Source organism: Mustelus asterias, chromosome 5, assembly GCF_964213995.1.
Source record: "Mustelus asterias chromosome 5, sMusAst1.hap1.1, whole genome shotgun sequence".
Classification (NCBI taxonomy): Eukaryota; Metazoa; Chordata; class Chondrichthyes; order Carcharhiniformes; family Triakidae; genus Mustelus; species Mustelus asterias.
In genome coordinates this window covers 93729523-93752462 of record NC_135805.1, presented here as the reverse complement: position 1 = coordinate 93752462, position 22940 = coordinate 93729523, and the positions used below count along the sequence as shown (strand labels likewise).

General features: G+C 43.6%; 1 protein-coding gene across 2 annotated transcripts in view; it reads left to right on the top strand.

Moving 5' to 3' along the window:
* The first annotated feature begins 13588 nt into the window (after positions 1-13588).
* Positions 13589-22940, top strand: part of wdr35 (WD repeat domain 35) — a 120614-nt gene continuing 111262 nt past the window's right edge. For both annotated transcript variants that reach the window (XM_078213050.1, XM_078213049.1), the window contains exons 1-4: positions 13589-13721; positions 16503-16620; positions 20227-20298; positions 21134-21226. In XM_078213050.1, the coding sequence (XP_078069176.1) occupies positions 13698-13721; positions 16503-16620; positions 20227-20298; positions 21134-21226 (307 nt within the window). In that variant the 5' untranslated portion in view covers positions 13589-13697. The remainder of the gene's footprint in view (positions 13722-16502; positions 16621-20226; positions 20299-21133; positions 21227-22940) is intronic.

Below are 22940 nucleotides of genomic sequence, written 5' to 3'. Positions count from 1 at the left end.
CGTAACTGAAGTATATTATACCTGGTACTATTCTGGCAAATCTCTTCTGAACCCTCCCCTTGGTCTCAATATTCTTCCTAAAGTTGGTGCTCAGAATTGGCCACAATGCTCCAATTATAACCTAATCAGTATTTTATAAAGATTTAACATAAATTCCTTGCTGTTGTACACTATGCCTATATTAATAAAGTTTTGGAACACATTTGCCTTTTTAAAGCCTTCACAATTATGATTGCTGTAAATTTCTCCAGCACTTAAGATGGACAAATGGAGTGAATGAAAGAGCATCTTTACCTCGCCTCCTGTACCTAGCCTTACCTTGCTACAGTAGCAGATACTGTTTTGGCAGGATTAAACTGCACTTAAACTTCTGATGGGCACAGTAAACTTATATAGTGCATATATAGTTATATAGTGCATTTCCCAACCTCAGGATGTCCCAAAACACTTTACAACCAATTAAGTACTTTTGAAGTGTAATCACTGTTGTTATTTAGAACACTCAGCAACAAATTTGCACACAGCTTTCTTATCCTTCCTACCCATCCTATCTCGGCCCCATATAATTTTGTACACCTCAATTAAATCTCCCCTCAGCCTCCTCTGTTTCAAAGAAATCAACCCTAGCCTATCCAATCTTTCTTTGTAGGTTAAAATCCTCCATTACCAGCAAATACCTCATAACCTTCTTCTGTATCTTCCACAATATGATCACAATATGTAATGTGGTGACCACAACAGTACACAGTACTTTAGCTGCAGTGTAACTAGTTTCAGTATAACCTCCTTCTTTGTATACTCTATGCCTTGGCCAATAAAGGAAAGTATTCTGTATGCCTTCTTGACTATCTCAAGTATCTCTCCTGCTACCTTCAGGGATATGTCAATATGCATTCCAAAGACCCATTGCTCGTCAACACTCTGAAAATCCTACCATCTGTTGTATATTCCCTTGCCTTGATTGCCCTCCCCAAATGCATTCCCTATTACTTCTCTGGATTGAATTTAATTTGGCATTTTCCTGCCCACGAATTAACAGCAGGAGTAGGCCATTCAATCCCTCAAGCCTGCTCCACCATTCAATAAGATCATGGCTGATCTGAGTGTGGTCTGAACTCCATATTCCTGCTTACCCTCAGTGACTTTTGATTCCCTGATTGGTCAATAATCTATCTATCTCAGCCTTAAAAATATTCAAAGATCCTGCCTCCACTGTTCTCTGGAGAAGAGAGTTCCGAAGACACAGAAAAAATTCTTACCTCTGTCTTAAATGGGAGACATGATGTGGAGATGCCGGCTTTGGACTGGGGTAAACACAGTAAGAAGTTTAAGATACAAACTCCTGTCCTGCTGTCCTGTCTGGAGACACACGACGGCGCAGAGTCACTGAGCAGAAACTGATAGCCAAGTTCCGCACACATGAGGATGGCCTCAACCGGGATATTGGGTTCATGTCACACTATCTGTAATCCCCACAGCTTGCCTGGACCTGCAGAGTCTCACTGGCTGTCCTGTCTGGAGACAATACATATCTCTTTAGCCTGTCTTGATGCTCTCTCCACTCACGTTGTTTGTATCTTAAAGACTTGATTAGCTGTAAGTATTCGCATTCCAACCATTATTCTGTAAATTGAGTTTGTGTCTTTATATGCCCTGTTTGTGAACAGAATTCCCATTCACCTGAAGAAGGGGCTTAAGGCTCCGAAAGCTTGTGTGGCTTTTGCTACCAAATAAACCTGTTGGACTTTAACCTGGTGTTGTAAACTTCTTACTATTAAATGGGAGACCCCTTATTTTTATACCATGTCTCCTAGTTCTAGTCTCTCTCACACTAGAGGAAGCATCCTTTCAGTATCCATCTTGTTGAGACCCCTCAGGATCTGACATGTTTTAGTAAGCTCACCTTGTATTCTTCTGAACTCAAATGCACTGATCCCTGCAGAAACACACTGGGGACAGCCTTTCACTCACAAAAACACACAATGACCATTGATGTTTCGAGTCCAGATGATGCTTTGTCAAAGCTAAAAGGCATAGAAAGTGGGAGATATTTATAATGCAGGGTGAGGGAATGAAAGATGAGTCATAGCCACAGAAACCAGGGGAAAAGGCTGCTAATGGCAGTCCATAGAGAGAATAAAGGGTGTGAATTGGCCAAACGGCAGAGAAATCAGAGGGTAAACTGTGACAGATGAAGATGTGGGAGGAGGGGGTCACTCTTCCCCCCTACTTTATCCCCCCTTTCCTTACCTTTTCTCCCCCTTTGCTTCTCCTTTCCCTTTTTCTAAATTTTACCTCTCTCCCACCCATTTCCCTCCTCCTCCCACATCTTCATCTGTCACAGTTTACCCTCTGATTTTAGCTTCTCTGCCGTTTGGTCATTCGCACCCTTCATTCTCTCTATGGGCTGCCATTAGTAGCCTTTTCCCCTGGTTTCTGTAGCTATGACTCATTTTCCTTTCCTTACTCTGCAGTATAAATATCTCCCATTTTCTATGCCTTTTAGCTTTGACAAAGGGTCATCTGGATTCAGAACGTCAGCTCTTTTCTCTCTTTACAGATGCTGAGAGATTTTCCAGCATTTTCTCTTTTGGTTTCACATTCCAGCATCCGCAGTAATTTGCATTTTTACACAATGACCATTGCCCTTTGCTTCCTGCCACTGAGGCAATTTTAGATCCAACCTACCACTTTCCTTTGGATCCTGTGGGCCTTTTCTGACCAGTCTGTCATGTGGGATCTTGTCAAAACCTGGAAAATTGACGTAAACTATATAAAACCACTACTCTCAACAACTCTTATTACTTCATCAAAAAATGAATCAAATTAGTCAAACATGACTTTCCCTTTATAATCCATACTGGCTACCTTAGATTAATCTATGCCTCTCTAAATGATGGTTCATTCTTTTTCTCATCACTTTTCCCAATAATTTGCTCACCACTGAGATTAGGCTAACTGGTTTGTTATTATTTGGACTATCCTTTCCTCCCATTTTAAGCAATGCTAAATACCTTGATATTTCCTACCCACCATATTTATTCCATCCAATGTTTCACACTCCTCCTTCTCCTTATCAACAATGTCTGTTTCATTTCTAGCTTTAATAAAAATGGACACGAAGTATTAATTAAGATTCATGTCCATGTCTCCTGCCTCCTATCATAAGTTACCTTTTTGGTCTCTAATTGGTCCTACTCTTTCCATAGTTATCCTCTTGCTCATTATGTATTTGTAAAACATCTTTGGATTGTCCTTGCTAATATTTTTTGCATGCCTCCTTTTGGTTTCCTAACTTGTTTCTTTCATTACACCTCTAACTTTTTATGGTCCTGTAGCATTGAACATTTGGCACTATCATTTCTTTTGTATTATTGTGTTCCGAATGCTCTTTGACATCTGGGGTTGGGGGGGTGTTGGGGGGGGCGTGGGGGGGCGCGGTGGGGGGTGGGGGGGGGTGGGGAGTGGTAGTCTTAGTGGTCTAGATTCATAGAATCATAGAATCCCTGCAGTGCAGAAGGAGATGTGGAGATGCTGGCGTTGGACTGGGGTAAACACAGTAAGAAGTTTAACAACACCAGGTTAAAGTCATAAACCTGTTGGACTTTAACCTGGTGTTGTTAAACTTCTTACTGTGCAGAAGGAGTCCATTTGGCGCACTGAGTCTCCAAATCTCTGACAGAGTATCTTACCCAGGTCCTCTCCCCTGCCCTATCACTGTAACCCACACATTTACCATAGCTAATCCATCGAACCTACACATCTTGGGACACTAAAGGGCAACTTAGCATGGCCAATCTACCTAACTTGCACATCTTTGAACTGTGGGAGGAAACCGGAACTCCCAAGTAGACATAGGGAGTATGTGCAAACACTGCACAGGCAGTCACCCAGGGCCAGAATTGAATTTGGGTCCCTGGCTCTGTGAGACAGCAGTGTCAGCTACTGAGCCACCGTGCCATCTGTAATTTGTGAGTCTCACTCTTTTTGTGGAAGTATACTTGTTCTGCATTCATTTTGGCTCCTCCATGAATGTGTCCCACTGCTCTAGCATTGATTTATCTTCAAGTAACTGTTTCCAGACATATCACGACTGGGATTTTTCAAAGGGGCTTTGAAAAATCACAGTCCCAGAAATTATACAAGGATTGCAAAGCTCTAGGGCAGTTTCACATTTTGAAAGAGCCAGCAGGGGGAATGAGCAGGGATTGCACTCACACCTAATTAGCCTTTGGCTTCTTAAGGAACTTGTTAAGGTCTCTGTCAGAACAAAATACAATTTTCAAAGTTCTCTCTGACAAATAGCCTTCTATCTGCCAAAATTCATTATCTAAAACTAAGTTCCATACGGTACATTATTTTGTTGGGTTTGCTACCAGTGACTTGTATACCAGTCATTGAAAGCAAACATGAAGATGCAGCAAGAAGGCAAATGGTATGTTGGCTTTCATTGAAAGAGGACTTGAGTACAGGAGGAAGGATGTCTTATTGCAGATGTATGGGTCCTTGGTGAGACCATAGCTGGAGTATTATGTACAGCTTTGGTCTCCTTATCTTACTTACCATAGATGGAGTGCAGCAAATGTTCACCAGACTGATTCCTGGAATGGCAAGATGTTGTATAGGAAGAGATTGGGTCGACTAGGCCTATAAATTCTTCCAAGAGCATTTTGAAAATTCTGCACCCTTCGTATCTTTCAGAAATGTAAAATATAGGAGTAGACCATTTGACTCCTGGAATTTATTCCATCATTCAATATGATCATGGTTGATCCTCTATCTCAATGCCATACTCCTGCTCTCTCCCCAAATCCCTTCACAGCTTTAGTGTCTAGAAATCTATCTATTTAAATATATTCAGTGACTTGGCCTCCACAACCTTCTGTGGCAGAGAATTCCACAGGTTCACCACCCTCAGAGTGAAGAAGTTTCTCATCTCAGTCCTAAATGCCTACTGTGTATCCTGAGATTGTGATTCCTTTTCCTAGATCATCCCAGCCAGAGGAAACATCCTCCCTGCATCCAGTCTGTCTAGCCTTGTCTGAACTTTATATATTTCAATAAGATTCCTCCTCATTCTTCTAATTTCCAGTGAATACAGGTCTAGTCGACTCAATCTCTCCTTATACAACATCTTGCCATCCCAGGAATCAGTCTGGTGAACTTTTGCTGCACTCCATCTGTGGCAAGTAAGATAAGGAGACCAAAACTGCACATAACACTCCAGCTGTGGTCTCACCAAGGACCCGTACATCTGCAAAAAGACACCCTTATTCCTGTACTCAAATCCTCTTGCAATGAAAACTAACATACCATTTGCCTTCTTACTACACCTTCATGTTTGCTTTCAATGACTGGTATACAAGGACACCCAGGCCCCTTTATACATCAACATTTCCAATCTATCACCATTTAAATAATACTTTGCCATTCGGTTTTCCCCCACTGAAGTAGATAACTTCACTCTCATCCATATAATACTGCAACTACCATGTATTCGCCCATTCACTCAACTGTCTAAATTTTGTTGAAGCCTCTTAACATCCTCCTCACCATTCATTCCCAACAAGTTTCAAGAACAAAGAACAAAGAACAGTATAGCACAGGAAACAGGCCCTTCGGCCCTCCAAGCCTGTGCCGCTCCTTGGTCCAACGAGACCAATCGTTTGTATCCCGCCATTCCCAGGCTGCTCATGTGACTATCCAGGTAAGTCTTAAACGATGTCAGCGTGCCTGCCTCCACCACCCTACTTGGCAGCGCATTCCAGGCCCCCACCACCCTCTGTGTAAAAAACATCCCTCTGATATCTGAGTTATACTTCGCCCCTCTCACCTTGAGCCCGTGACCCCTCGTGATCGTCACCTCCGACCTGGGAAAAAGCTTCCCACTGTTCACCCTATCTATCCCCTTCATAATCTTGTACACCTCTATTAGATCTCCCCTCATTCTCCGTCTTTCCAAGGAGAACAACCCCAGTTTACCCAATCTCTCCTCATAGCTAAGACCCTCCATACCAGGCAACATCCTGGTAAACCTTCTCTGCACTCTCTAACGCCTCCACGTCCTTCTGGTAGTGCGGCGACCAGAACTGGAGGCAGTACTCCAAATGTGGCCTAACCAGGGTTCTATACAGCTGCATCATCAGACTCCAGCTTTTATACTCTATACCCCGTCCTATAAAGGCAAGCATACCATATGCCTTCTTCACCACCTTTTCCAGCTGTGTTGCCACCTTCAAGGATTTGTGGACTTGCACACCTAGGTCCCTCTGTGTTTCTATACTCCTGATGACTCTGCCATTTATTGTATAACTCCTCCCTACATTATTTCTTCCAAAATGCATCACTTCGCATTTATCCGGATTAAACTCCATCTGCCACCTCTCCGCCCAATTTTCCAGCCTATCTATATCCTGCTGTATTGCCCGACAATGCTCTTCGCTATCCGCAAGTCCAGCCATCTTCGTGTCATCCGCAAACTTGCTGATTACACCAGTTACACCTTCTTCCAAATCATTTATATATATCACAAATAGCAGAGACCCCAGTACAGAGCCCTGCGGAACACCACTGGTAGTCATGATGTGGAGATGCCGGCGTTGGACTGGGGTAAACACAGTAAGAAGTTTAACAACACCAGGTTAAAGTCCAACAGGTTTATTTGGTAGCAAAAGCCACACAAGCTTTCGGAGCTCTAAGCCCCTTCTTCAGGTGAGTGAGAATTCTGTTCACAAACAGAGCATATAAAGACACAGACTCAATTTACATGAATAATGGTTGGAATGCGAATACTTACAACTAATCAAGTCTTTAAGAAACAAAACAATGTGAGTGGAGAGAGCATCAAGACAGGCTAAAAAGATGTGTATTGTCTCCAGACAAGACAGCCAGTGAAACTCTGCAGGTGTTTAGTTTCTTACGAAACCATGCTGTCTGTCACTAATGAGATTGTTCCGTTCTAAATGCACATACATCCTGTCTCTAAGAATCCTCTCCAACAACTTCCCTACTACGGACGTCAAGCTCACCGGCCTATAATTTCCTGGGTTATCCCTGCCACCCTTCTTAAACAACGGGACAACATTCGCTATCCTCCAATCCTCAGGGACCTCACCCGTGTCCAAAGAAGCGACAAAGATTTCCGTCAGAGGCCCATATCATCAGCGAACTTGGAAATAAGACATTTGGTTCCCTCCCCCAAATTATTGATGTGTATTGTGAAAAGCTTGGGCCAAAACACTGATCTCTGCAGTACTCCACCAATCACCGCCTGCCACTCTGAAAGGGCCCACTTATTCCTACTCTCTGTTTTCTGTCTGCTAACCAATTTTCACCCATATTTCCCAAATTTCATGTGTGTAAACTTTGTACATGAACAAACCTCTTATGCGGGACTTTATCAAAAGCTTTCTGAAAATCCAAATACACCACATCCACTGGTTCACCCTTCACTATTCTGCTAGTATGGTGAATTCTGCTTTTAGAACATAGAACATAGAACAGTACAGCACAGAACAGGCCCTTCGGCCCACGATGTTGTGCTGAGCTTTATCTGAAACCAAGATCAAGATATCCCACTCCCTATCATCCTGGTGTGCCCCATGTGCCTATCCAATAACCGCTTAAATGTTCCTAAAGTGTCTGACTCCACTATCACTGCAGGCAGTCCATTCCACACCCCAACCACTCTCTGCGTAAAGAACCTACCTCTGATATCCTTCCTGTATCTCCCACCACGAACCCTATAGTTATGCCCCCTTGTAATAGCTCCATCCACCCGAGGAAATAGTCTTTGAACGTTCACTCTATCTATCCCCTTCATCATTTTATAAACCTCTATTAAGTCTCCCCTCAGCCTCCTCCGCTCCAGAGAGAACAGCCCTAGCTCCTTCAACCTTTCCTCATAAGACCTACCCTCCAAACCAGGCAGCATCCTGGTAAATCTCCTTTGCACTCTTTCCAGCGCTTCCACATCCTTCTTATAGTGAGGTGACCAGAACTGCACACAATATTCCAAATGTGGTCTCACCAAGGTCCTGTACAGTTGCAGCATAACCCCACGGCTCTTAAACTCCAACCCCCTGTTAATAAAAGCTAACACACTAAAGGCCTTCTTCACAGCTCTATCCACTTGAGTGGCAATCTTTAGAGATCTGTGGATATGAACCCCAAGATCTCCCTGTTTCTCCACAGTCTTCAGAACCCTACCTTTGACCCTGTAATCCACATTTAAATTAGTCCTACCAAAATGAATCACCTCACATTTATCAGGGTTAAACTCCATTTGCCATTTTTCAGCCCAGCTTTGCATCCTATCTATGTCTTTTACATTGAATTTGCCCAATTAATGTTAGGGTAGTTGAAATCCCATATTACTGTCCTTCTGTTTCAGTACTTCTCTGCAATTTGCCTAGGTATTCACTCCCCTAACACTCTACGTGTTTCATAGCACGTCCAGCTATGCAACACTCATAGGGCCCGATTTTACCTTTGCGTCGTGCACGTTTTTGGGTGCGAAAACGTGGTAAAGTCGGGCATGAGGCCATTAACGCGATCCATGCCCGCGTCGGCGCAGATGGCCACTTTACCGAAGCCCTGGAATGGCCGTGATCTGATTCAGCTGGCCCCCTCCACCCAGCTGCCGACCTCTGCAGTGAGGTCCACGACTGTGGCCTGAAATGCACGTGGCGGGCGTCCTCTGGAGGCCCTGGACTTTGAGGGCCTTGGCCGGTTTCCAGGTGTCTGGGATGTTTCCATGACACCCTCTTTATCCCGCTGCCCCTGAGATGCCCTGGTGTCAGGAAAGGGGGAGTCAGAAGATGTTGCCATAACCACAGTCTCCTGGCTGGAAGGCCCCGGCGTGGGCTCGCACCCTTCCTCCTCCCTTAGGGTCCCTTTTGGTCCCTGGGTCACTCCATGGGACACTGGTGCTTCTGCAGTGAGGTCCAGAAGCTCTGGTGTCACCTGGCCAGTCCTGGAAGACTACCTGCGTCCTACCCATGGTGGTCGACCCCTCCACGATGGCCACTTGAACCGTGGGTCATCTCTCAATGGCTGCAGCAAGTGCCCTCTGGGACTGGCCCACACTCTGAAGCCCTCAGCCGTGGCCCTCTGAGACTGGGCCATGCTCTGCAAGCCCTCAGCCATGGCCCTCTGAGACTGAGCTACCTTCTCAAGGATTGCTGCCATTGCCCGCTGTGTCACAGTGCTGTCTCGCTGGGTCTCCTGCAACCTCTCGAGCCTCTCAGCCATGGGCCGCAGAATCTCGAGAAGCCTGCTCAGACCCTCCGCTGTGGCCTGCTGTGACTCGGCCATTGCTTGGAGCCTGTCACCATGGTGAGGATCCCCTGTCCCAGGCTTTCCACTGCAGACGCCACCCTTGCAGTGTTGGCCTGGGAAGCACAGAAGACAGGCAATAGTTGGTCCGCCTGAAAGCTTTGGGACTCCTCCCAGCAGCCTCGCAGTTGGTCCAGTGTGGCCGTCAGCCCCTCCTGCATTCCCTGGCTCTGTTGCTGCATCTCCAGCAGCTGAGGGAGAAGTGATCTCAGAGGCCCAGCATGTAGCCTGGGGCCAGCTGAGTCCTTGCCTCCGGCAGGCCCCCATGTGCCAGAGGCCTCGGAGATTCCCTCCTCCATCCAATGTACATCAGCAAATATGTCATGCTCACCAGATTGTGGCCTAGAAGCCTCAACACTAACTGGACCCACCGACGTGTCTGTTTCTGCGATGGTGAGTTGTGAGGTACAAGGTAAACGATGCCACCCTCGGAGGTCCCTTCATTCATATCCTCCGAGGACTCGTCCGAGCTATCGTTCTCAGGGTGGGTGGGAGCTGCAGCCAGGGCCTGCGGTCCAGAAGGCTCCGGGGCATCAGGATCTGTCCCTGAAACACAGGACACAAGGTTAAATGCAAGGGAGGGAGAGGAATCCGGGATGCCAAACACATGAATCACATGTCTCCATTGAACATAGAACAAAGAACCCAGAAAATTACATCACAGGAACAGGTCCTTCGGCCCTCCAACCCTGTAGGGCTGCCCATCTGATTTGTTTGCCCTTACCCTTCCAGGGGCCATATGCCTCTATTCCCATCCCATTCAGATAGCTGTAGAGATGTCCCTTAAATGTCCCTATCGTTTCTGCATCCACGACCTCCCCAGGCAGTGAGTTCCAGGCACCCACTATCCTCTCTATGCGAATAAACATGCCTCGTACATCTCCTTTCCACCTTGCCCCTTGCACCTGAAACTCGTGCCCCCAAGAAGTTGCCTCAAAGTGAGTGTAGGAATGACAGGTGCTCACGTCTGGACGGCAGACCGACCATGCTGTCGCTGACAGCCCGCGTCTCCCCTTCTCTGGTGAGCTCCAGTGCCTGCTCCTCGAATGGGGTGAGGACCCGGAGGTCTGGCTCACCACCCCCTGTCTTCGCCCTCTCATGGGTGTTGTGCTCGGTCTTCTTCTGTGGAGACAGAAGGAGCCATGAAATAAATGGTGGCGTGACTCATGCAGAGAATCAGGTGGTGACCCTTAGAGGGCAAACACTGTGGGGCTCAATGGGGGGAAAGGAAGGAGGTGCTTGGGGGTCAGGAGCTGGAAGCATGCAGGGTGCTGGGAATAGGAGGATCTGGGGGAGATATGGGGAACATGCTAAATGGGGTTCAGCACTCACCCTTGCTGCATGGTTGAGTCATTGAGTTTTTCCGGCACTGCTTCGTGGTTCGGGGGGCCACTGCCCTGGCACTGACCGAGGTGGCGACTTCCTCCCAGGCCACATTGCCATCAGCCCCCCTGGGTCTGCGTCCTCCTGGGAGGAAGAGGGTGTCCCGCCTTGCCTCTGCTGCATCCAGCAGCCTCCCCAAGTCGTCCTCAGAAAATCGGGGGTTGGTCGTGCGCACATTGTCCTGTACTGCCTGCCTGTCCATTCTTGAGTTTTTTATGGAGCTGCCCCTCGTTAGGGCAGATCAGCTGCAGGCAGTTTGGCCGAGCATTCCAGCAAGTTCCGCAGTTTACTTGTTAACATTGAGGGGAAAACAAGTGAGCACTTGCAGGTGTGCTGCTGGGGAGGGGGAGGGGGGGAGGTGGGGTGTGGTGGTTGATGAGTGCCTCAATGATTAGTGACATGGGAGAGAGAGGGAGGTGTCACACATCCATCGGAGTCCAGAGGAGAAGGGGCCTTGTGCGGGAGGGTCCGGAGTGGGGGTGAGGGGGATCACTCTGCCTGATATCTGTAGGGTGGAGGGTGGATCTCTCTGCCTGAGATCAGTGGGTGAAAGGGGGGGTCCGCTGCCACTCTGCCTGAGATCGGTGGAGGAGAAAGGGGGAGGGGGCCGCGATTGTTCTGAGTGGCGAAGGGTGGAGGGATAGGTGGGTCTGTAATGTTGTGGGGGTGGGGCAATGTCTGTGGGGGCTAGGGGAGGCATTATCCAGCCCAGGAGCGATGTGACAGGAGCGTGATTTTCAATTTTTTTTCTAACTGCGCATGCGCAGTTCAGAGCTCCGATCGTTTCAGGCACACTAAGCCCCGCCCACAGCGCAATTCAGAGCCGCGATTTTTTTTCAGGCAAAGTGCGTATGGGAGCGTCTGAAAGCAGATTTCCAAGTCGGATCTGAATCGTGCCCAGATTCAGCACTTCGAATGAAAATAGTAACGTTTTACAGCACAGAAAGAGGCTCTTCAGCCTCTCATGTCTGCATCAGCCATTCTAATCCAATTTTGCAGCACTTGGTCCATAGCCTTGTAAGCTATGGCGTTTCAAGTGCTCATCTAAATACTTCTTAAATGTTGTGAGTGTTCCCATCTCTACCACCATTTCAGGCAATGAGTTCCAAATCCCCACCAAACTCTGGGTGAAGAAGGTTTTCTTCAATTTCCCAGTAAATCTTCTGCCCATTACCTTAAATTTGCGTCCCCTGGTCAGAGGGGTGCTTTTAAGAACAGCAAATAGATGCCAAGAAAAGCAGTCAGGTTTTTGCAAGCAGGATGCTTGACAGGCAGCTATGAAAAAATCTGTGAAAGACAGGAAACTGTGGAGAGAATGATCCTGCCAAACATGATGGGAGATTGGAGGTCCTTGACAGTGTGCAGAGGAGATTTACCAGAATGTTTCCAGTGAATTTAACCACAGGGTTAGGTTGAAGAGGCTGGGATTGTTCTCCTTGGAACAGGGGTTGGAGGGAGTATTAATGGAGGTGTACAACATTCTGACAGGTTTAGATATGGCAGTCAAAGAGAAGCTGTTCCCATTAACTGTTGCTGCAAGAACTGGGGGAACAAAGATTTAAGGTTTTGGATAAGAAATACGTGGGGAAGATCTTTTTTACATAGTGAGTAATAATGATCTTGTTGCCTACGAGAGTGGTGCAAATGGAAACGATGAATGACTTCAAAAGAAAATTGGATGTACACTTGAAGGAAATACACTTAGGAGGCTACAGAGATAGAGCCAGAGAAATAATCTGATTGATTGCTCTACAGGGAGCCAGCATAGACATGGGCTGAATGTTCTCCTTCTGTGCTGCACTGACTTTATCTCCATGATATGCCAGATCACCATGACAGGTCACCACCTTCTCACTTGCACTTCTTCCACCATGGCAGCTGGTGAAACACAGTCTTCCTTCCCGAGGGTTTTGGGGACCACATTTTGTCTGCCACCTCCCTTGTGACCTTGCTCCCATGGGTGGTCCTACCAGGGGCAAGGGCAGCATTCATAGAGTCATAGAATCCCTACACTGCAGATGAGGCCATTGGGCCCATCAAGTCTCATGGAATTGCTCATGTTTAATTTATTATTATCATATGTATTGGGATACAGTGAAAAGTATTGTTTTTTGTATGCTATATAGACAAAATATACTGGGGGAGAAGGAGAGTGTAGAATATCGTACTAGTCATCGCTAGGGTATAGAGAAAGATCAACTTCATAGAAACCCTACAATGCAGAAGGAGGCCATTTGACCCATCAAGTCTGCACCGACAACAATCCCACCCCAGGCCCTATCCCCACAACCCCACACATTTATCCCGCTGATCCCTCTAACCTATACATCCCAGGATACTAAGAGGCAATTTAGCATGGCCAATCAACCTAACCCGCACATCTTTGGACTGTGGGAGGAAACCCACGCAGACACGGGGAGAATGTGCAAACTCCACAATGAACTTAATATATGGTAGGTCCAATCAAAAGTCTGATGGCCGCAGGGAAGAAACTATTCTTGAGTCAGTTGGTACATGTTCTCAGACTTTTCTTTAGTATATTTTTCCCCGACGGAAGAATGTGTGAGGTCCTTGATTATGCTGGCTGTTTTTCTGAGGCAGCGGGAAGTGTAGACCGAGTCAGCGGATGGGAGGCTGGTTTGCCTGATGGACTGGGCTGCTACGTCTACAAGCCTCTCCATCACCAGGGCCAGGCTGGTGCAATGTGCAGCCAGGTTCTGTGCTGGAACCACTGGGTGAAATCCCAGGAGCCATTGCAATGCCAACGCTGCCGGCCGCCCATTGGCTGAAGGTTCCTTCAACCTCATTCGGGATTGGCTGGACAACAGCACGCAGCTGATTGGCTGGCCGCGGTTACCAAGCGACGCGGCTTTGGTCGCCTCCAGCAACGGAGGCAGATTAGCTGAGCGGGGAGCCATTGAGCGGTGGGAAAGGAAGCGCCGATAAGCGAGCCGCCTGCTCCGTGACCCGTTTGAACCATGTTTATCTATTTGAGTAAGAAGGTGAGGCGGCTGATGGTTGTTCCAGGCTAGGCCGCAGGAGCTCAGCGAGGTTTAAACAACAACGGCCCGTGCTCGAGCAACAGCAGCCTGGGGAGTGGGGCGCACGCGCAGTGCCCTCTGTCTCTGCCGTTGCAGAGCTTCAGGAAGGGATTGTTTAGGCAAAACATTTTTGTTTTAGTTACCCAATTTATCAAGCAGCTTCTGTTTGCAATGTTTATGATTTTAATGACATTTGTTTTTCCACTCCTCCAAATCCGTTCCCCATGTCCTTCCCCCCCCCCTTTTGCACATAACTCTCAAAATCACCATTAAAACAGTTTATGGAGTCCATCCCTTCAACTTGGAAGAATCTTTTTTCCTCCCTCCCCAAAGTTTGAAGATGCATGACCGGTATTTGATATTTTGCTTTAATATAACTACCTGGCCAACCAAAGGAACTGTCAGAACTAAGTCCAGAAGAGAAGCTGTGCAGATTTGTAAATAACTAGATACATTTGTGGATCTGTGGGTGATGGCAGTTTTGGTTCTTATCGGATCTTTTAAGTTAATCTTCTCTACTCTAATTTATTTTTGTTAAGGAATGTTTAATCAGAACCTTGCAACTAATAAATTCCAAGACTGTTTTCAAGAATTCCTACTTTGCGTATGATCTGCCACTTGCCAATATCAGTTAGAAATAGTTTATGTTTATATTCTGTATCTCGGAAAAACAAAGGAAACTGATGTTTAGCTAGTTGGTAGACTTAAAAGAGGTAACTGGAAATTTACATGCAAGGTTTAAGAAGATTTTTAAAGGTGCAGAGAGAAAGTAGGAATGATGAACTTTAGAGTTCAAGACGCTGAGGTATCTGAAGACACCACTGATGATTATGAGATGGAATTGGAGTACTAAAGACTGCAAGTCTGGACCTTTAAATTAATGAAATGTCAAAAGGCACCTCAAAGGAGCATTAGAGAACAAGATTTGACACTGAGCCATAAAAGGAGATACTAATTCAGGTGCCCAAAAGCTTTTTCAAGAGGTTCTGAGGTGATTCTTCAAGGACGAAAATGAGATAGAGAAGCAGGGTGGTGTAAGGAGGAGTTGAGTGGTATTCCAGAGCTTTGGGCCATGGTAACTGAAGGCACAGTTACCAATAGTGGTGTGATTAAAAGAAGGGCTGCTCAAGAGTTCAGAGTTAGAGAGGTGCAGATATCTTGGAGACTTGTGGGGCTGGAGGTGATTACAGAGATAGGGAGGGGTGAGGCCATGGAGGGATTTAAAAACTAAGATGAAGAATTTTGCAATCAAGACATTGCTTGACCAAGGCCAATGTAATGTCAATGAGCTCAGTGCAAGGGGAATGGGACCTATTAAGACACAACAACAAAGTTTTGGATGACCTCAAGTTTACAGCGCATAAAATGTGGCAGGCCAGTATTGGAATAATCAGGACGAAAGGTAACAAAGGCATGAACAGATTTTCAAAAGTAATGCAGAGTTGCAACAAGGGAGAAATTGTGTGTTGTTACAGAGGTGAAAATAGGTGATCTTAGTGATGGCATTAATAGAAGTTTGGAAGCTCTTCACTAAAAATAAAATTGAGATTAAATGCAAGTTCAGAGAAAATATTTATAAAAGCTTAGAAAAGATAGATTTGTACTCTAATGAGGGAAAAAATCAAACTCATTGTATCAAACAATTATGCGTGTTTTTAGGGTATGGTGGGATATCATTTGTCAACAGGAATAACATTTGTGGGAAGTTCCTGCTTTTGCAAATAATGAGTTGATCTTGGTACCAGATTAGTCGTTAGATTGGTCATTGGGATACATGAGAAAAATTGTTGAAAACTAGTTACATGTCAAATTCCCAGACAGTGTTATGGTACACAGAATCACATAATTGTTACAGTGCAGAAGGAGGCCATTTGGCCCATAATGTGTGCAATGTTGTCCAAATGAGCACTTCTATTTGTGCCATTCTCCTGCCTTTTCCCTGTAACCCTGCACATTCTTACTTTTCAGATAACAGCATAATTCCCTTTTAAATGCTATAATTGAATCTGCCTCCACCACACTCTTAGGCAGTGCATTTTAGACCTGAGCCACTTGTTGCGTTACAAAGTTCTTTTTCGCATATCACTTTTTTGCTTCTTTTGCCAGTTACTTTAAACCTGTACCCTCTTGTTCACAATCCTTTCAAAAGTGGAAACAGTTTCTCCCTATCTACTCTGTCCAGATTGTGCTTGATTTTGAATACTTCTATCAAATCTCCTTTCAATCTTCTCCAAGAAAAGTCCTAATTCTTCTAATTTATATCCATAACTGAAGTTCCTCATCCCTGGAACCATTCTCGTGAATCTTTTCTCTAGTTTTCTGTATAAACCGTAGTGACAGTTTAGATGACTCACTGGTGTTGCTGCATGTGAGGATTGGGAGGCATTTTCTGCTGCACTTGTTCCCTGGTATGACATGTTTTCTATGTTTATCTATCCTCTGAGCACGAGGAAGAAATGGATGAAGAAATAAGTTGAGGTTGAGACTGACCCAGTTAGCAATAGGAAATCAAAATCTGAAATAAGATGGAGTTTGTATGTGTCAGCTGTTACTAGGAAACCATGGGTGACTGCATTCTTTTCAGGAATGGGCTGAACAGCCTTCAATAAATTTGTATTTTGCACTGTTAATGGTTGGGGAGGTTTCTTTTATTTGAAGTTGCAATTTCCTCTTTAAAGAATGTGTTTGTTCCTTGTGTATTTAAAAATTTCTTATTTATTACAGTGTTTTATTTTGTTTCAGATTGCCATTCCTAATAACAATCAGTTGAGATGTGTTTCATGGAATAAAGACCAAGGATTTATTGCTTGTGGTGGGGAAGATGGTCTTTTAAAGGTCCTGAAACTTGAAACACAGACAGGTAACAAAAACTTAGAAAGCCACAATATATGTAATAAAACTTTGAAGAATTGTTGCATAAATTTTATGATATATTTCCAAAATGCATGCTAAAGTTATTCAATGCATTAGTCTGGATGTACTTGAAGAACTGTGTACTGCTCTGTTTTCCATGATATGGAGGAGGAAAAGAGCAATCAGATTATTACATTGATATAGAGTCATCAGCTATGAAGAATGACTTGATTCAGCCTAGAAAAGAAAGAAAATTTGGATTTATACAATGACATGCCAAATGTTATAGAAACATTTGAGATATTTAATGGGTGAGGAGAAATCAATCTGGAATATATAGATCAAGGGAGTAGGACAGGGTGCACAATAAAAAGATTGTGAAGGGAATGCTTGGGCCAGAGTTAATTGATTTAAGAAGCATTGAGATGTTGTACTGAGTAGTGGGTAGAGTTGGATCTTCGCTTTAAAGTCTTGTGACTTTACGTGTTGTAGGTCCATCTTTAAAATAGATTAGATAATGATTGCTTTCTAAATCTGATTATTTTAAAAGAAAAAGCTTGCATTCAAATTCTGAGCTTCATGCTTTCAAAAGGAAACATTGCCAATCAATTATTTTTGAAGTGCAGCCAATGTTGATAGCTGGATAAATGTGACCATTAAATCTTACACAGTTTTAAAAAAAAAATAGCAGTGAGAACAATGACCAGATTTTGGCCCACATTATATAATAGTTGTGACAACAAAACTGTAAGCATTCATTGTCATTAAACATCTGAAACTGACAACACATTCTGGAGTCTGCACATGTGTGGTTAAATGGTCAAATACAGATAAATAGTGAAATCTGGAAGTTGCCATCAGTGATTCTGCACTTCTCTTGAGTATGCGCTGTTGAGCTCCCTTCAGAACACAATCAACTAGAAATCGTTGAACTAACAAGACCTTCCACTCTTGCGCTTTTAGTACCGCTTTAAAAATTCTTGCAGAAGTTACACCTATTGGATGAAATGGTGTTAAGTTCATAAATTACTATTAAACAGCCTCACTGGTGCTGAAAGAGGTAATTTTATATTTTTTGAATGTCAAGTATATCAATGATAAGAAATTCAGTGTTTTTAAGTTTATTTATGATGGTTTCTTTTTTATTTTAATGGATGCATATGTCCCAATCATTTATTTTACTACATGTACAATTTTAAAAGCAAATTAATTCAGTATTTTTTGTTAACTTACTGGTTTGCTTTATGTGAGAATACATCAGTGTGATTGGCTGCTTACCTTTCTTTATGGACACCTCGAGATGCACCTTGACTTGGCACCAGGAAAGGGGAAGTTTGTGCTACAGAGATCACTAGATCCTTATGTGCAGCTATCTTTGATTTGATTTATTATTGTCACATGTATGGTATACAGTGAAAAGGATCGTTTCTTACACTATACAGGCAAAGCATACTGTTCATAGTGTACACAGGGGAGAAGGAAAGGAGAGGGTGCAAAATATAGTGTCACAGTCATCGCTAGGGTGTAGAGAAAGATTAACTTAATTTAAGGTAGGTCCATTTAAAAATCTGATAACAGCAGGGAAGATGATGTTCTTGAGTCGGTTGGTGTGCGATCTCAGACTTTTATATCTTTTTCCTGACGGAAGAAGGTGGAAGAGAGTATGTCCCGGGTGCATGGGATCCTTGATTATGCTGGCTGCTTTTCTGAGGCAACGGGAAGTGTACACGGAGTCGTGGATGGAAGGCTGGTTTACGTGACGGACCGGGCTACGTTCACAGCCCTTCGTAGTTTCTTGCGGTCTTGGTCAGAATGGGAGCCGTATCAAGCTGTGATACATCTGGAAAGGATGCTTTTTATGGTGCATCAGTAAACATTGGTGAGAGTCATAGCAAACCTGCCAAATTTCCTTAGCCTCCTGAGAAAGTAGAGATGCTGGTGGGCTTTCTTAACTGTAGCGTCGGCGTGGAGGGACCAGGACAGGTTATTGGTGATCTGGACACCTAGAAATTTGAAGCTCTTGACCATTTCTTTGATGTCAGCTACTAGCAGGTTGTTTTGCTACTGACTGCAAAGAACAGCCCAATCTGTTTTCATGGTACTTTTTTTCAGTCCTGGCACATTTGAAGGCCTTTCGTACTGCTAGATGATATCTTGTTTTAACATCTCATCCAAAAAACAGCACCACTGCCTCAGTACTGCACTGAAGTATTAACTAGATTACATGATCAAGTCTCTGATGTGCTACTTGAATCCACAACCTTCTGATTCGGAGCTAAGAACAACACAAATAAATGTTTATTTTACTAAGGTGGGGGATGTTAAAATGATCTCATGATTTTTAAAGAAAGGTCTAAATTGACAATAGTGACCAAACTGAAGCATTCCATAGGTTTCATAAGTGAACCATAGGACTGCCATAGTGGCACAGTGTTTAGCTGCCTCACAGCGCCAGGAACCTGGGTCCAGCCTTGAGTGACTGTCTGTGTGGAGTTTGAACGTTCTCCCCGTGTCTGCATGGGTTTCCTCCGGGTGCTCTGGTTTCCTCCCACAGTCCACAGCTGTGCAGGTTAGTGGATTGGCCATGCTAAATTATCTCTTAGTGTTCAAAGATGTGTAGATTAGGGGATTAGTGGGGCAGAATTTTAAACATGCTATGCCTAATATGCATTAATGATAGTTAAATGAGTTGAACAATTAATCTTCTTCTATTTAGATAAAATATATTGTGGCTGATTTTCCCCCAAAAAAGGAAAGTGTCCAATGGGTGGGAAAACGGGAGGTCCTAAACCTGCTGGAGAGGCCCACAGCAGAGTGCTGAGGGAGCCATCCTCCTGATGGCTGGCCCCACCACCACCACCCCCCCCCCCCCTCCTGTGCCAGACTGGCACAAACAAGGCACACTGCCCCATCCCCGCTGTCGACTTCCCGGGGGCCTCAATGACCCTGGTCCCGCCAGAGAGACCATCAGGTCAAATCCTCATTGCTGAGGATCAGCTGTGATCCCCATTGGTGTGGATTTCCACCAGTGAAGTTGGAAACCTAAGTGAGCCCGGACAATTGCATCCCAGGCTCACCAAAAGGATTTAAATTAACAAATGAGTATTAAAATCAGCCTTGTGCCATGGAATAGTGTGAGGCTGATCCCGACAATAAAAGTGGCCTCCCGTTATTGGCCTCCCGCTTGTATTTCCCACACCACTATGTTACTTGACCAGCATAGCAGGGCAGGAAAATCCCAGCCATGGTGTAATTTTGGTGCTTTCCTTCAGTCTTGATTATTTCCATCATTTAATTTTGGGTATGTTCAAATGATATCCCCCATAGAGCTTAACTTGATGATGTTAGCAACATGGACTCTAGAATAGGTGCATTTTCGAGCTGAACATCTGGCCTGCACCCACAGAGGGAATTAACTACAGATCATTGCTTTTAGAAGAGAGGGAAGAGAAAATTGGTTTAGGGAACTATGCCATTCTGGCACTTTTGATCTTTTTGATCCCTGCTAAGTTTTTTTGTAAGCATTCCTGATTTGTATTTAGAACAACAATAAGCACTATTGTGAAATGGCATTTAAGTTTAAGTTCTAATCAGACATTGTGGATTTCTGTAGATGATACAAGATTAAAGGGATTGGCTGCACCCAGTAACCTTTCCATGAATCAAACACTGGAAGGGCACAGTGGTAAGTTTTATTTTGCATATCTATTTGATTAGGAATGCTCTGTGCTACTTCAGTTTTTAGCTGTTGGCCACTAATTAATTGAATCAGCTGCTGCTGCTATGGTTACAAAACTGTTTATATAGCAGTTAGAATATATAACCAGAGTTTATTGGTCTGCCTATACTGAAGCAAATTTTAATCAGTTTTTTGTTGCAGAATAGACTTAACACCATTGCACTGATGGACATTATAGCTGTGTGATGATGAAACATGTGGTGGTGACTGGGCGAGTGTGGGGAAAATAAATTTAATCCTTTGAGTCATTCTGCAATGCATAATTTAGTTGCTTAAAAATAAAATTTCTACCTAACCTATCACATCAATTACTTACCACCAAATGCTTGATGTTAATTAATTATCTGATGAAAGTTGTGGGCAACATCCTGTAAACTACACAAGGTGTTGCTCTTCATTTACTTGCAATTGGGTTATTAGATATGCCTATTGGTGTTTCATAACCTCTTCATGATACATATGCAGAAATTTGGAATTGGTTTCTTTAGAGGAATATTTGTTTATAAACACTTTTTCTCCCCATTTATTCTTGTTCATTTGTGCCAATATTTCCTAACTGTTTCGTGCATTGCAATTTTTTCAAAATGAAAGTATTCACTCTCCTTTTGTCCATATTTCGCTTTCATTTCTATGAGTCATGTCTAATTACTAAATAGATCAGTTTTTGGAAAAGTTTAATTTGACACAAATTATAAATTACTTTTGACATGAGTAATAAAGGAACTAGATTGAAAATTATCTTCTGTTGGACAGTTATCTTCATTAAACTATGTTTGAACAGGTGCTGTACAGGTGGTGACTTGGAATGAGCAGTACCAGAAGTTGACAACTAGTGACCAGAATGGTCTCATTATTGTGTGGATGTTGTATAAAGGTCAGTTAATTCTTCTTGCGGTAAGCAGTAAAATTGATTTTGAAATGAACAGAATGCTTATTGGGCAGCATTACAATTTGTAAAACTAATTTTCATAGATGGTGATCAGTTGGTGTCAGATATAAATAACACGATATAGCATTTATTAATTAAAAGTGAATTGACTTATAAATTGCATTACATAGGACCAGTCCTTGCTGGTGTTTATACTCCAATCAAACAACCTTCTATTTTCCCTTATCTAAATCTATATCTTTCTCCTTCAAATGCTTTTCTATCTTCCCTTAAATTCTTCGCTTTAAACTCATTAATTTCAACCACTCCTTGTGGTAGCGAGTTCCACATTCTTACTACTCTTTTGGGTAAAGAAATTTCTTGTGATTCCTGGATTTCTTGGTGAGTATCTTATGTTGATGGCCTCTACTTATGCACTCCCCTCGAGAGAAAACATTTGCTCACTACTGATTGTATCATTACCTTTCATAATTTTAAAGATCGCTATCAGGTCACCACTCAAAAGACCTAGCCTACCAATCTTTTCTTGATATGTAGATCCACACGTTTGATACATGTTTAGCAAAGTTCTCTACTTTTTACTACTTGTATAACTTGACAGGCTCAAACTAAGAATTGTTGAGTTGCTAACTTAAGCTGTAGATCTGTGTGGAGTCACTGGGTTACACAAGATATTTCTCCAAAGGTAATGGGAAGATGTTCGCAGACAGATCTTGCAGATATCCTTGTAGTCAACTCAAATCCTAGGAGCATATTTTCCTCCCCTTTTGATAACAGTTGATCGTTGAGTCATAAGCAGAACAGAAGAAAGTCATTCAGTCCATCAAATACTTGCTAGTTCTCAGAATAATTCAGTCACTCTCATTTCTCCACTCTTCTCTCTCGCCCTGCAAGTTTATTTCCTTCAAGGAGCTATCCAGTTTCCATTAGAAAGTTTAATTTTCACCGCAAAGGAAAGGAGGGATTTCTGGGGATTGCCTGATCAAGGAAATATCTAGTGTTCAATGAAACAACACTCTTATTGTGCCTTGGATCTAGACACCAAGGACCTAGTAATTTTCCCCTTTATTTACCTACTGACTGTAGGGCAGGAATCATTTAAACTTACTCCTTGGATTAATTTCACTCTAATCTCTACCTCGCATGTGAAAGCAGTGTTAGTTTGAAATTTGGAGTCAAGAGTTGACCAGCCACCCACACCTAATATCCTCCCTTATTCTGAGTAACAATGTTTAAAAATAGAGGATTTTTAAATTGCAAGTGAGGCTATGTAGTTTGAACAGAGATGATTAATATATCTCATCTTTCATTTTCATTCCAAAGGAATAGGGCTTTGTGGTGGATGAGAGAGGAACAATCAGATGGAGGTAGTTTGAGGCACAGTCTTATTGTAGTTATAACAGAAAGAAACATTTAAAAAGTACCAAAACTACAAGGTGAAAATAAGGAGGAAAAAAAACATGAGGGGAGCAAAATAGAGTAAATGGTGAATTATAAATTAGTAACCTACTTTTATCTTGTGTTTGTGTATCAGAAACACAAATTTAAGATAAAAGGTGATAAATGAGAAAAGATTTAATTAAGACGTTATAACTCTGAACTCTGGGGTGGCATGGTAGCACAGTGGTTAGCACTGCTGTTTCACGGCATCAGGGACCTGGGTTCGATTCCCGGCTTGGGTCACTGTGTGGAGTTTGCA